The sequence below is a fragment of the Schistocerca piceifrons genome, chromosome 2 (genome assembly GCF_021461385.2).
Source record: "Schistocerca piceifrons isolate TAMUIC-IGC-003096 chromosome 2, iqSchPice1.1, whole genome shotgun sequence".
Lineage (NCBI taxonomy): Eukaryota > Metazoa > Arthropoda > Insecta > Orthoptera > Acrididae > Schistocerca > Schistocerca piceifrons.
Genome location: NC_060139.1, coordinates 494,545,389 through 494,558,091, shown reverse-complemented (window position 1 = coordinate 494,558,091; position 12,703 = coordinate 494,545,389). Strand labels below are relative to the sequence as shown.

General features: G+C 46.1%; 1 protein-coding gene across 2 annotated transcripts in view; it reads right to left on the bottom strand.

Annotated features, from left to right (window-relative positions):
* The window catches only part of LOC124775048 (protein regulator of cytokinesis 1-like), a 147,948-nt gene that overhangs the window by 105,820 nt on the left and 29,425 nt on the right, over positions 1–12,703 (bottom strand). For both annotated transcript variants that reach the window (XM_047249828.1, XM_047249829.1), the window contains exon 2: positions 712–832. In XM_047249828.1, coding sequence (XP_047105784.1) covers positions 712–832 — 121 coding nt within the window. The remainder of the gene's footprint in view (positions 1–711; positions 833–12,703) is intronic.

Sequence of the window (12,703 nt, the reverse complement as noted above, 5' to 3'; positions counted from 1 at the left end):
TGCATGGATCAGCTGCCAAGCACGCCACGACTGGGTTAGTGACATCAATGAGCACTTGATTACACTGAGCTTTGAATTCTGAAACATGGAGGACGATGATGAATATGCATCTCTGAAATAAGGGATGGTGGTATCACCTGTTAACATCACAAGTTAACTAATTTTTAATTCACTCATTCACATTGTTACAATGTGATTTTGTGTCTTCTTAATATTCATTCTATTGATTGATTTGACTTTGTTACATCTTTTAAATACTTAATATTTTCCCCCTTAGTGTTCTCCCACAAGAGATAAGAAAAATATATAGTTTTTAGGTTTTGCAATAACTAAGCTCTACTGAAGTAAAAAATAATTTTGAGTTTTTTTAATAACTACAAAGAAACCAAGATACAAAGGACAAGTGCAAAAAACGCTGCTATGTACTGGTTTATAAATATTGTTCAATGTGTGAGTGTGTGTGTATTTTCTTGAGCAAATGAATATTAATGTGTGTGGAGAAGTCATAACGCAACCTTTGACATAAACATTCCCTATCTTTGATCATTCATCAGATATAATCTTTGCTAATTACTAAATAATATGCCAAGGGTACTGCAGTACACACACACACACACACACACACACACACACACACACACACACACACAAAAGTAGTCGACTGAGACACGAAAGACACTCATGTAAAAGGAAATTAAGACAGTTTCTTACCAGAAGATGTTTCTTTACTTGTTTTTCCCTGGACACTTTATCTTCCTCGCCATAACCTATTTCATCCCATATTTGGTGTAACTTCTGGAGCTGTTGTTCGAGTTGTTCTGCACAGTCAAGCCTGTAAAGTTCATAGCTTCATTGATCTGTTGCCAAAAATTAGACATACTGTTTATGAAAACATTCATAAGAGGATATAAACTAATTAGAATTTACACACAAGTATGCATTTACAAATCACTCAATACTAAAACTCAGATCTATGACAACTGTCACACCACATTCCAAGAGCACCTCTTATGATCTGTATGTGGCCCTAGCCTGGTTTACACCAGAGCGAAGAAAGTTCGCACCCTCTGGATCGACACTAGCAGCACAGAAAGCTTTGGTCTGGTACCTTGTCTACTTCTGTTGTTGACATGAGTTGCAAGAGCAATGGAGTGATGTGAAGACAACGTAACATTGCTGATAGAATAATACAGTCATCAAATATGCTTTTAGAACATAAAAGATCCACATTACAAAGGGCGAAGGAGAAGAAAGATAAATGAATATCCATCTATTCTGCTATCAATATTCAAAACAAACAAAACGCCTGATCATTTCCATTGTTTACATTCCCGGTAGTCGTAATTACAGGGCTGATATATCACTGTCATGTTAAAGATTTTTGATGATAGATAAAAATGGTTAGTTGGGACTACACTATCTGTCCTCAACCTATATAGCAGATTTTATCAGACAGCCTATATGACAGGCCATTTGTAATATATTTCACATTTCATTAATCGCATTTTGTAAATATTATATTCATTATATGTAGTTTAATAAAACCTTTAAGTGCATCACATGTCACTGCAGATATTATGAACTACCTGAAATATGATTGCTGCTGGAACTATCACTAATGTGAATTTCTCCATTTGCTAATAATCAAGAGTGTAAATTAAATTATATTGGTCATCAGTAATCAATGTATTGCTTTTAAATTTACTCCTCAGTTGTAATGGGGAGCAGGCAAAAAGTGAGTCAATCAACATGTGCAACGTTTTCTAAGGAAAGCTGGAGCTGCAATTCAGTGTTAAGTGAAACACCTCCACAAACACACACACATTCAGGTACCAAAATTCCTCTTTTACTAATCCATTTTGCTTGCTCAGTCAAAAACAGGGTGTATGCCAAGCAAAACATCCTTCCTTAATATCAAAGTTTTGAATCACGTCTAACTCTGTAGTGTTGTATTCTGTGCGCTGATTATTGACACCAAAAAATAATAGTCGGTTGGTTGGCTGAACTGAGGAGGGGACCTAAGTGGGCAAGGAAGTGAAAGACACTGAGTTTATGAAAAGAGCCAACCTTCAGAATATGGGTATGGTGCAACCAAGCAAGCTTGTTGCCAAAAAGAAGACCCAATAAACAGAACTGGGAGGACCACAGTCAGGTGTTGGGTGTCGAGGTAGAGCTCCAGATCAGGATGGACGATAGAATGGCGACAGAAATGCACCACCCTCAATTTAAGGTGAGAGAATCTAAAACCTTGTCCAAACAGAAGCATGTCGAATGGCACCCTGGAGCTATCATTCTGTGGAGGCCACTGAATGGGAGCTAGCGCAAATACAGCAATCATCCACAAACAGAGAAGAGGTGACCAACAGTCCGGTGGAGGCCACAAGTCCATTAACAGTGATGAGGAAAAGAAGGACACTTAATACAGGCCCCTGAGGTTTGCCATTCTCCTGGGTCTGTGGAGAGCCAAGAACGGTTGCAACCCAAACTCTGAACAAACAGTGGGACAGAAACTGTTGAATAAACATCTGAAGGGGGCCCCAAAGACCCCGCTCATGGAGAGCAGGTAGGATGGGCTGATGCCAAGCCATGTTGTAGGCCTTACAAAGATCAAAGAAAAGTGCGACAAGATGGCGGCATTGAGAAAAGGCCTGCTGAACTGTGGGTTCCAATAGAATCAGATGATCACTCTGACACTGTCCCAAAAGCTGCACTGGTACGGATATAAAAGTGCCAGAGATTCAAGGACCCAACAGAGCTGACGAGCCACCATCCATCAGTCAAGTAACTTGCATGAGACTTTGGTCAGACTGATTGAATAGTAACTATCAAGAAAAGACAGATCCTTGCCAGGCTTAAGTACAGGAACCACAACACAGTTCTGGATGGAAACAGGACCAGGGGCTGAATCGTGGGAAGAAGAGACAGCCAGAAGAAGTTCCCATTCAGTTAAAGATTCACTGTAGGATTCCGCCTGACAAGAGGTAAAGCACAGGTGGGAAGGGACAGTAGAAAATAGGGAGGAGACAAATCATTTCCAACATACTCACTTGCTCCATTTTATTATGTAACAGCCTTGGCATGAAAATATTTAAAGGTAATAAGACCGGCAGAGGACGGGTTCCGCTTAAGATATTGAATGGCATGACAACCTTCACAGATGGCAGTGGCAATGGCTGTGCTCAACCACGGAACTGGCCAGTGGTGAACTGAGCCCATCAAGTGGCGAACAGCAATGCTTACAGTGGAATTTTCTTACTGGACTGATCATGAATTACTTCAGAAATACAACTTCACAAAGGAGGTTTAAAAACTACCTGGGAGGTATGGAGAGGCCAATCAGCACAATGGAAAGACCAGCGGGATAACCCGGCCACTGGGAGGTGGGAAGAGAATGAAAAAACCCAAATGGGAAGTGGTCACTATCACAGAGGCCACTGTGTTGTGACTAGTGTAAGGAAAAAACAAGGAGAGGAGAGGGGTGGTGTGGTGAGTGATACATCAATGGCAGAGAAAGTGCTGTATGTGGCTCTAAAATGAATAAGGGAACCATCATTAAAAAGACACAGGTCATAGTTTGCAAGAAATTGATCAATGAGGAGTCCCTGACTAGACAGAAAAGTACTGCCCCACAAAGGATGATGAGCATTAAAATCCCCTAAGGGGGAGGAGGAGGAGGAGGAGGAGGAGGAGGAGGAGGAGGAGGACTAACAACAACCATACAGACCAATGTGCAAAAGCCACCAGAAGCCCTCAAAGGACCAGCCCAGTTCCAACAAAGCACGGACCCAAAAAGGGGTGGTGGTGAGCATTAGTAAAATGAGATTCCTGGAGAATGATACAAGATACCGAGTAAAAGAAAATATGGGATTGCAACACCAGGAGGTAATAGTAGTATAAATTACAGTTCCACCTAAGAAACATGGCTTGGGGATCCAAATGGGAGGTGAATAGGCTGGAGCCAATCACGCCACACGGCACCTCCGGGGGCACGAAAGGGCCTTGTCCTAAGGCTTTTGTTGTTTCTTCTCCTCCTCCTCCTCTTTCATAGGTCAAGAAGGGCAGAGCACACAGGGGGAAAGCAGGCTTCTGCAAGATCCAGAATTGAAAGAGCACGTGCGGCCCTGGAGCACACGGACTACTGTTGTTGTGGCAACAGGCCTCCGACCTGGGAGATGCAGGGGGGAGGGATTCTGGGAGGGAACCCCATCAACAGGGGGTGCTGAAGAAAGAAGGAGACATCTCCAGCTGGGTAGGGGGAGGGTGTGTGAACTGCACAGGAGGTGGAGAGCAGATGGAAGTACGACTGGGGTAAGGCAGAGGGCGAAAGGGTGTAACAGGGCAAAGTTATATATCATAGACACAGGGCGAATTGAGTAATTTTTCTAATAAGCATCAGTGTGGGATAAATGATCAGCGGACTTATACTCGTGTATCTTCTTTTCCTTTTTATAAATCAAGCAATCTGGTGATCTTGGAGAGTGACGGTCATGACAAGAAACATGGGTAGTAGGACACAGGGGCTCCTCTCGTGAAGTGGCTGTCCACATTCACCGCATAGAGGGTCTGCCATAAAGTGTGAAGACATGTGCCCAAAACGAAAGCTCCAGAAACACCTCATCGATGGTGGACGTGCAGATTCACATCACAATGAAAACACACAACCTTGATGTTCTTCAGGAGGGTGTTTCCCTCAAGTGCCAAAATAAAGGCACCTGTATCTCCATCCCATCCAGATAACAACAGCTGCAAGAAACCCAGAAGTATCAGTGTAAGACTGAAACAAGTGCCTCCCACAGATGAGGGTATTAAAATCCTAATGGTTAACTGCCAAAGCATTCACAACAATGAGCCAGTTTGAAGTGCTCTTGAAAAGCAATGAAGCTCACATAATAATAGGTTCAGAAAAACTGGCCGAAACCTGAAATTCATAGCAGTGGTATTTTTGGGCAAAATATCGAAAGGATAGGCAAATGAGAAATGGAGGTTGTGTACTTGTCGCAGTAGAAAAGAAACACACATCCACAGGGAAAGAAATTGAAGCTGCATGCGAGACTATTTGGGCAAGACTCAGCACCAGGAGTGGGGATGAAATGATAACTGGCTCCTTCTATCACCCTCCAGACTCTTTTCCTGATATGACTGAAAACTTCACAGAAAACCTCAGTTCATTTGTATGTAAATTCTCCAAACATACGATAATTATCAGTGGAGACCTCAGACATCCTGTCAAACATTACTAAAAGCCTTCTCTGAAAACTACCTAGAACAGATAGTTAGGAACCCATTCATGATGAAAAGATATTGAATATAACAGCAACAAATAGATATGACCTCTTTGAGGATGTCCACATCGAAAGCGTTTTCAGTGACCATGATGTGGTGGTTATGGCAACAATGATAATTCAAGTACAAAGAACAACAGAACTAAGCAGAAAAATATAAATGTTCAGTAAATTAGATAAAAAAATCATTAGTGTCATATCTCAATGAGGAACCTGAATCAAAGTACAGGGCAGGAGCACGTAGAGGAACTATGGCTCCAACTTAACAGAGTAGTCGACCATCCACTAGCTAGATAAGTACACAATAGAAGAGGTCATAATGGGAGGGAATATCTAAAGAAGCAGAGGCTAATGCATACTACATCTAAAACAAAGTGTAGAGCTATAGATAGATGCCGATTGAGATGCGTTTGATTCTCAAAAGAGAATGTGTGATGTCTTCAATGATTATCATAGCAGAATACTGTCAAATGATATTTCATAAAACCCAAAGAAATTTGGTCATAAGTAAAGGCTGTTAGTGTCACCAAAGTAAGTTGGTTGGTTGGTTGCTTGGGGTTAAAGGGACCAAACAGCAAGGTCATCAGTCCCTTGTTTCAAATGTGGTCCATTCAGATAGTGCAACAATTCAGAAAAGTCAGAACGATAAAAGGGGAAAATGCTAAAAAACGTAAAATTGCAGTCCTGTCATCAATGGTAAAAACAGAATGAGGTAAGACAGCAAGAGAGCGACCCCAACGCTGTGCTAAGAGGCAGGAAATATCCCACCTCTGAAGCAGTAGAGGCAAGACCACTCACGACTTAAAAGCATGTAACTGCTAGAATGTAGAAGTGCGTATGGGAAAAGGAGACTAACCAATCCTAAAAAGTGATAAAAACAGAGTAAAAGTGGATGAAAAGAGGATCTTGGCCAGGGAGGGGAGTCGGGAATCTCCGAACACAGCTTACAGTGGGAGATATCCCAAGGCTCACTGCCCTGCCTCAACACCGGAGTGAGATTAAAAAACACTTTCCCATAGGAAACCGAGAACCAGTTCGTCCACCCGGAAATCATCAGTCAACATCAATGGTAAAGTGTGGGGGAGTCTGTACTTAGCACGCAGAGCCAAAAGAACGCGGCATTCAACCAAACTGTGGGCTACTGACTGGAAGGCTCCACAACCACAAAGTGGGGGTGGCTCATCACACAAAAGAAAACCATGGGTCAGCCTGGTATGGCCAATGCAGAGACGAGAGTGTGGTCGAGTCCTTCCAGGAGAGGCGAAAGGAAGAACGCCACGGGCCTGGTGTCACCTTAGTCGCATGAAGTTTATTAGATAGGGAGGTAGCCTCCCAAGAGTTGGCCATGATTGTGCAAAGTGGTATTTGATGTGAAGCTGTAAATCCGTTGCAAGAGGGGTTATAGAAATCGGGAGGGGAGGGGGGGGGGGGGCTAAGTGACTGTTCCCCCAGCCAAACGATCAGCAAGCTCATTACCTGGGATACCCATGTGGCTAGGGACCCGAAGGAAGTCAACTGAACAAGCAGCACGGTGAAGATCAGCGAGATGGTCATGGATGGCAGAGACCAAGAGATGGCGCGAAAAGCACCGGTCAATAGCCAGAAGGCCACTCATTGAGTCCGTACATAACAAAACGCGGTTGTGTTGGGACTGTTTAATAAAGGTAAGGGCCTGGGAAATTGTCATCAATTCTGCAGTAAACACCCCACATGCAGGTGGCAGCAGATTATTTTCCGTTCCAACAGAGGACGTGAAGGCGTATCCCACACGATCAGCAGATTTAGAGCCATCAGTGTAAAAAACGACACCATCCCGAAACTCCCATAAAATTCGGCGGGAAAAGGAACGGAACACCATCGGGGGGATGGAATCTTTCAGACCTCGGCAGAGATCCATCCGAATTCGGGGCCATGGAACTAACCAATGGGGGGTGGAGGGGAGGGAGTGTGGAAGACAGGACAAAGGAGGAAGCTGAAAATCACGGTGAAGAGACGTAAGGCAGAGCCTAACCGAATAGGAAGGATGAGTGGGAAAGGAACGGACAGTGATTGCATAAGACACCAGAAGCTGGGACCGCCGAACAGAAAGGGGGGGGGGGGAATTCCAGCTTCAACCAGGAGACTATCAACAGGGCTAGTAGGGAAGGCACCGGAGGCCAAACAGATACCACGATGGTGGACTGGATCCAGCAGGTGAAGTGTGGAAGAAGCAGCCGAACCATAAACTTGACAACCATAGTCCAAGCGAGACAGAACTAAAGCATGATAAAGGCGGAGACGGAGGGAGCGCTCTGCACCCCAAGAGGTGTGGGCAAGGAAGCGAAGAACATTAAGTTTACGGAAACATCCTACCTTCAGAAGTCTGATACGGGGCAGCCAAGTGAGCTTGTTGTCGAAAAGAAGACTCAGGAAACAAAACTGTGGGACCACAGGCAATCGTTGTGCATCAAGATAGAGTTCTGGATCAGTGTGGATTGTAGTACGGCGACAGAAGTGGACCACCCGCGATTTTAAAGGAGAGAATTGAAACCCGTGTGAGAGGGGTCCATGCAGAGGCACGCCGTATAGCTCCCTGGAGCTGCCGCTCTGCAGAGGCCATCGAAGAGGAACTAACCCAAATGCAGAAATCTTCCACATACAGAGCAGAGGCGACCAAAGGACCGACAGAGGCCCCAAGTCCATCTATAGCAATGAGGAAAACAAGTACACTCAATACAGAACCCTGTGGGATGCCCTGTCTCCTGGGTCCACGGAAAACTAAAAACTGTACCAACCCAAACCATGAACGACCAATGGAACAGTAACTGGCGGATAACAATGAGAAGTGGGCCCCAGAGACCCCACTGATGAAGTGTAAGAAAGATGTGATGGCACCAAGCCATGTCATAGGCCTTGCGAAGGTCAAAAAATACCGCAACCAAATGACGGCGCTGGGAAAAACCCTGCCGAACTGCGGATTCCAAGCGAAGTAAATGATCGATCGGAGACCGTCCCTCTCGGAAGCCACACTGGTAAGGGGACAATAGATCCCCAGATTCGAGAACCCAATTGAGCCAATGGGCTACCATCCGTTCAAGTAACTTGCAAACAACATTTGTCAGACTAATTGGCCGATGGCTTTCAACAAATAGGTGGTTCTTACCAGGCTTAAGGACAGGAACCATGATGCTATCCCTCCACTGAGAAGGGAAGTCACCCTGGAGCCAAATACAATTAAACACCCGGAGAAGATGTTGCCGCTGTAGAGCACTGAGATGTTGAAGCAGTTGGTTATGAATGGAGTCTGGGCAAGGGCCATATCAGGAGAAGAAGAAAGGGCAGAAAGAAATTCACATTCAGTAAAAGGTTCATTGTAAGATTCTGACTGACAAGGGGTAAAACATAAGGCGGAAGCTTCGGCCCTCTGTTTCTGGTGAAGGAAAGCAGCCGGATAGGAAACTGATGCTGATGCCGTTGCAAAATGGGTTGCAAGATGTTCTGCAAGAATCAACGGGTCCGTACAAAATCCATCAGGGAGGTGAAGGCCTAGGAGGGTGGACTGCCAATGGCAACCCTGGAGAGAGTGAAGTGTAGCCCATACCCTTGACATAGGGACAGTAGAACAGAGGGAAGAAACAAAGCGTTCCCAACACATTGGTTTGCTCTGGGCTTTAGTGCAAAGGTGTTTAAAGGTAATAAGGTTGGCAACAGATGGGTGCCTCTTAAGGTGTTGCAAAGATCGATGGCAATCACGGATGGTGATGGCAATGGCCGTACTCCATCACGGGACTTGCCGGCGGCAAAATGGTCCAGATGAGCACGATACAGCAAGACTAGCAGCGCGAACAATCGCGTCAGACATGTCACGTAGGACGTCATCAATACAACCTGACAAAGAGGGAGAAAACACGACCTGTGCAGTGTATAGAGGCCAATCAGCACGTTGGATAGACCAACAAGGTAACCTGTCCATCGGGGAGCGGGAAGGGAGTGAGAGAATCAACGGGAAATGGTCACTATCACAAAGGTTGTCGTGTGGCGACCAGTGTAATGAAGGAAGGAGGGAGGCAGAAGAAAAAGAAAGATCAATGGCAGAAAAGGTACCATGACCGGCACTGAAATGAGTACGGGAGCCATCATTAAGAAGGCACAAGTCATGGCCTGTAATAAACTGGTCTGTGACAAGACCTCGTCTAGATGGAAATGCACTGCCCCACAAGGGATGATGTGCATTAAAATCCCCGAGGAGGAGGAAGGGAGGAGGAAGTTGCTGAAGAAGGGCAGTTAAGGCAGCAGGTGGAAGAGTCCTGTCAGGAGGGAGATAAAGATTGCAAACCATGACCTCAGAGTCCAGGTGGGCCGTAACAACAACCGCTTCCAATGTAGTTTGAAGAGGAATCCACGTGCTAGCAACGTCTGTACGGACCAACGTACAAATGCCGCAAGAAGCCCGCAGGGGGCAACCTGATTTCTACAGAAAACACGGAACCCACAGAGGGTCGGTGAGTGATCATCAGTAAAATGAGATTCCTGTAGAACCACACAAGCTCCAGAGTGAGAAGAAATAAGGGATTTCAGTTTCGGAAGGTGACGGTAATATCTGTTACAATTCCATTGGATAACTACAGAACGATGATTCAAATGGGGGATGAACAGGCTAAAGCCAGTCATACCACCGGGTCACCACCAGTCACTGACAAGGAGGGGGCGGCATCCATGAACAGGGCAGAATCTGGTTGTGAAGCCGGGGATGGGACCTCTGGTGACACCAGAGGCTCCTTGTCCCGGGACTTATGTTTCTGCTTCTTTTCTGTTTGAGATCGAGGAGGGCTGTGTGGCATAAAGGAGCCAGCTGCAGCAAGATCGGGAACAGAAAGAGATCAGGCGACCTAGGGGCCAACAGACCGTGGTTCCCGTGGTTGTCACGTGACAGCAGACCTTTGGCCTGAAAGGTGCCGGGAAGGGGTATTCCGGGATGGACGCCCTTGACCGGCAGATGCCAAAGAAGTGGGACACTTCTGCGGCTGGGGAGGGGGAGCAGCGCCCAGAGGAGAAGGTGTGGGAGCCGCAGGGGAGTGGAGAAGGAGAGGGGTCCGGGACTGGGGTAAGGAAGGGGGAGGAAGGGGTGAAAATGTAACTAAAGCATAACTACGCGTCATGGACACAGGGTGAAGACGTGCATACTTCTTACGAGCCTCGGTGTAGGTTAGACGATCAAGGGACTTGTACTCCTGTATCTTCTTTTCCTTCTTATATACTGGGCAATCTGGTGAACGTGGAGAATGATTGCCATGACAGTTTACACACACAGGAGGGGGAACACAGGAACTCCCCTCATGGAGCGGACATCCACAGTCACCACAGAGAGGGGTCTGCGAACAGTGGGAAGAGATGTGTCCAAAATAGGAGGTGGGATGTATGGCTTCACATCACATCGATAAACCATAATCTTTACTTTCTCAGGGGGGGGGGGGGGGGTAATCCCCTTCAAAGGCCAGGATAAAGGCACCAGTATCAATGCGATTGTCCTTCGGACCCATCTGAACACACTGAACAAAGTGAACACCCCACTGTCTGAGATTAAAGTTCCTCATCAGTTTGAGGGATGAGGTCCCTGTGAAAAAATCACACCTTGAACCATATGTAAAGACTGGTGGGGGGTAATGGACACAGGAATCGTGCCAAGATGGTTACAGGCACGAAGGGCCGCAGACTGGGCAGCTGAAGCAGTTTTGATCAACAACGAACCCGACCACATCTTGCTCAGAGAGTCCACTTCACCAAACTTGTCTTCAATGTGTTTCACAAAGAATACAGGTTTGGTATTGGTGAAAGTATCCTCATCAGTCCTGGTGCAAACCAGATAGCGGGGGAAGGTTTCGCCCCTAGCCGACGGGCCTGACCCTCTTCCCAGGGGGTAGCCATGGAAGGCAAGGCCGAAGGGGCAGGAGAAGCAGCACTAGAAAAATCAGTTCCAGGCAGAGAGACAGCCGCAGAAGAACGGCCAGAGTTCTGGACCTGCATGTGTTTCATTTGCATAGCGTCCGTCCTGATACCACACACTCCGGTGTGGGGCTCTCCTCACTGGCACCACCCAGCCACAGCAAGGGCCGTCTGGCATGGAGGCCATTGCCAGGAGTTCTAATGCTCCAGGACGACAGCAACCACTCCTAGGCTTACATGAGGTGGTCACAACACAGGTATCAGAAGTGTGATCCCTGTGTGTTCAGGGGGCTCAACCAAAAGCGTACATAGCGACCCCACCACACGGGCTGGCTATGCACCCTAGCATCAGACAACGATGTGAAAGAAAAGGTGGAATGAACTAGGAGGGCACACGTCGGAGACACCAGGTAAGGTGCTCTTCCCCAAACGGCTCACACTACGGAAGAGAAAATTAGTAATGGAGGTCAAATCCCAGAGGGGGACCAGGGAGTGCCAAAAGGGTGAGGTGATTACGCAACAGAACTAAATTGCAAAACCAATGTAACCAGGAGGATAGCGGGGCCAACATAAGCAGGGACACCAAGGGGCAGAGGAGAGGGCAAAGGAGAAGGAGGAAGGAGAGGAAAGGACGGGAGGGGCAAGGAAATGCAGCCCTGGAAAGAAGAAAGGCTGCAATAGCTCAGGGCCCCGTGCTCACCACGCACATACTCACGAAAGAACCATGAGCCCCCTGGGGAGCCAAATTTAGTGTCCAAACCCTAGGGAATGAGACAAACAGAGTAGCAAAGCAAAAGCTGAAATGCTTCACTTCATTTTCAAATGTTCTTTTATAAAGGAAAATCCAGTTGAATTCTCCCAATTTAATCCTCATACTACTGAAAAGATGAATGAAATAAGTATCAGTGTCAGTGGTGTTGAGCAACAGCTGAAATTGTTAAAATTGAACAAAGCTCCAGGGCCCAATGGAATCCCAGTCAGATTCTATACTGAATTTGCGGCTGAGTTAGCCCTCCTCTAACTAAAAGTAATCTTAGATCCCTCAAACAGAAAACTGTGCCCAGTTCTTCAAAGAAGGCACAGGTCACACCCGTCTAGAAGTAGTGTGCTAGAAGTGATCCGCGAAACTACTGTCCAATATCCCTGACACTGATTTGTTGTAGAATCTTATAACATATTCTGAGCTCAAACATAATGAGCTATCTTGAACAGAATGTTCAATGTTCCTCAATGTCACCCAGCATGGATTTCGAAAACATCAGTAATGTGAAACCCAAGTCGCACTTCATCCACATGACATACCTAAAGCATTGGATCAAGGCAACCAGGTAGATACAATGTTTCTTGATTTCCGAAAAGCTTTTGACTCAGTATCACACCTACACTTATTGTCAAAAGTACGACCATATGGGGTATCAAGTGAAATTTGTGACTAGATTGAGGAATTTTTGGTAGGAAGGACACAGCACGTTATCTTGGATGGAGAGTCATCGCCAGAT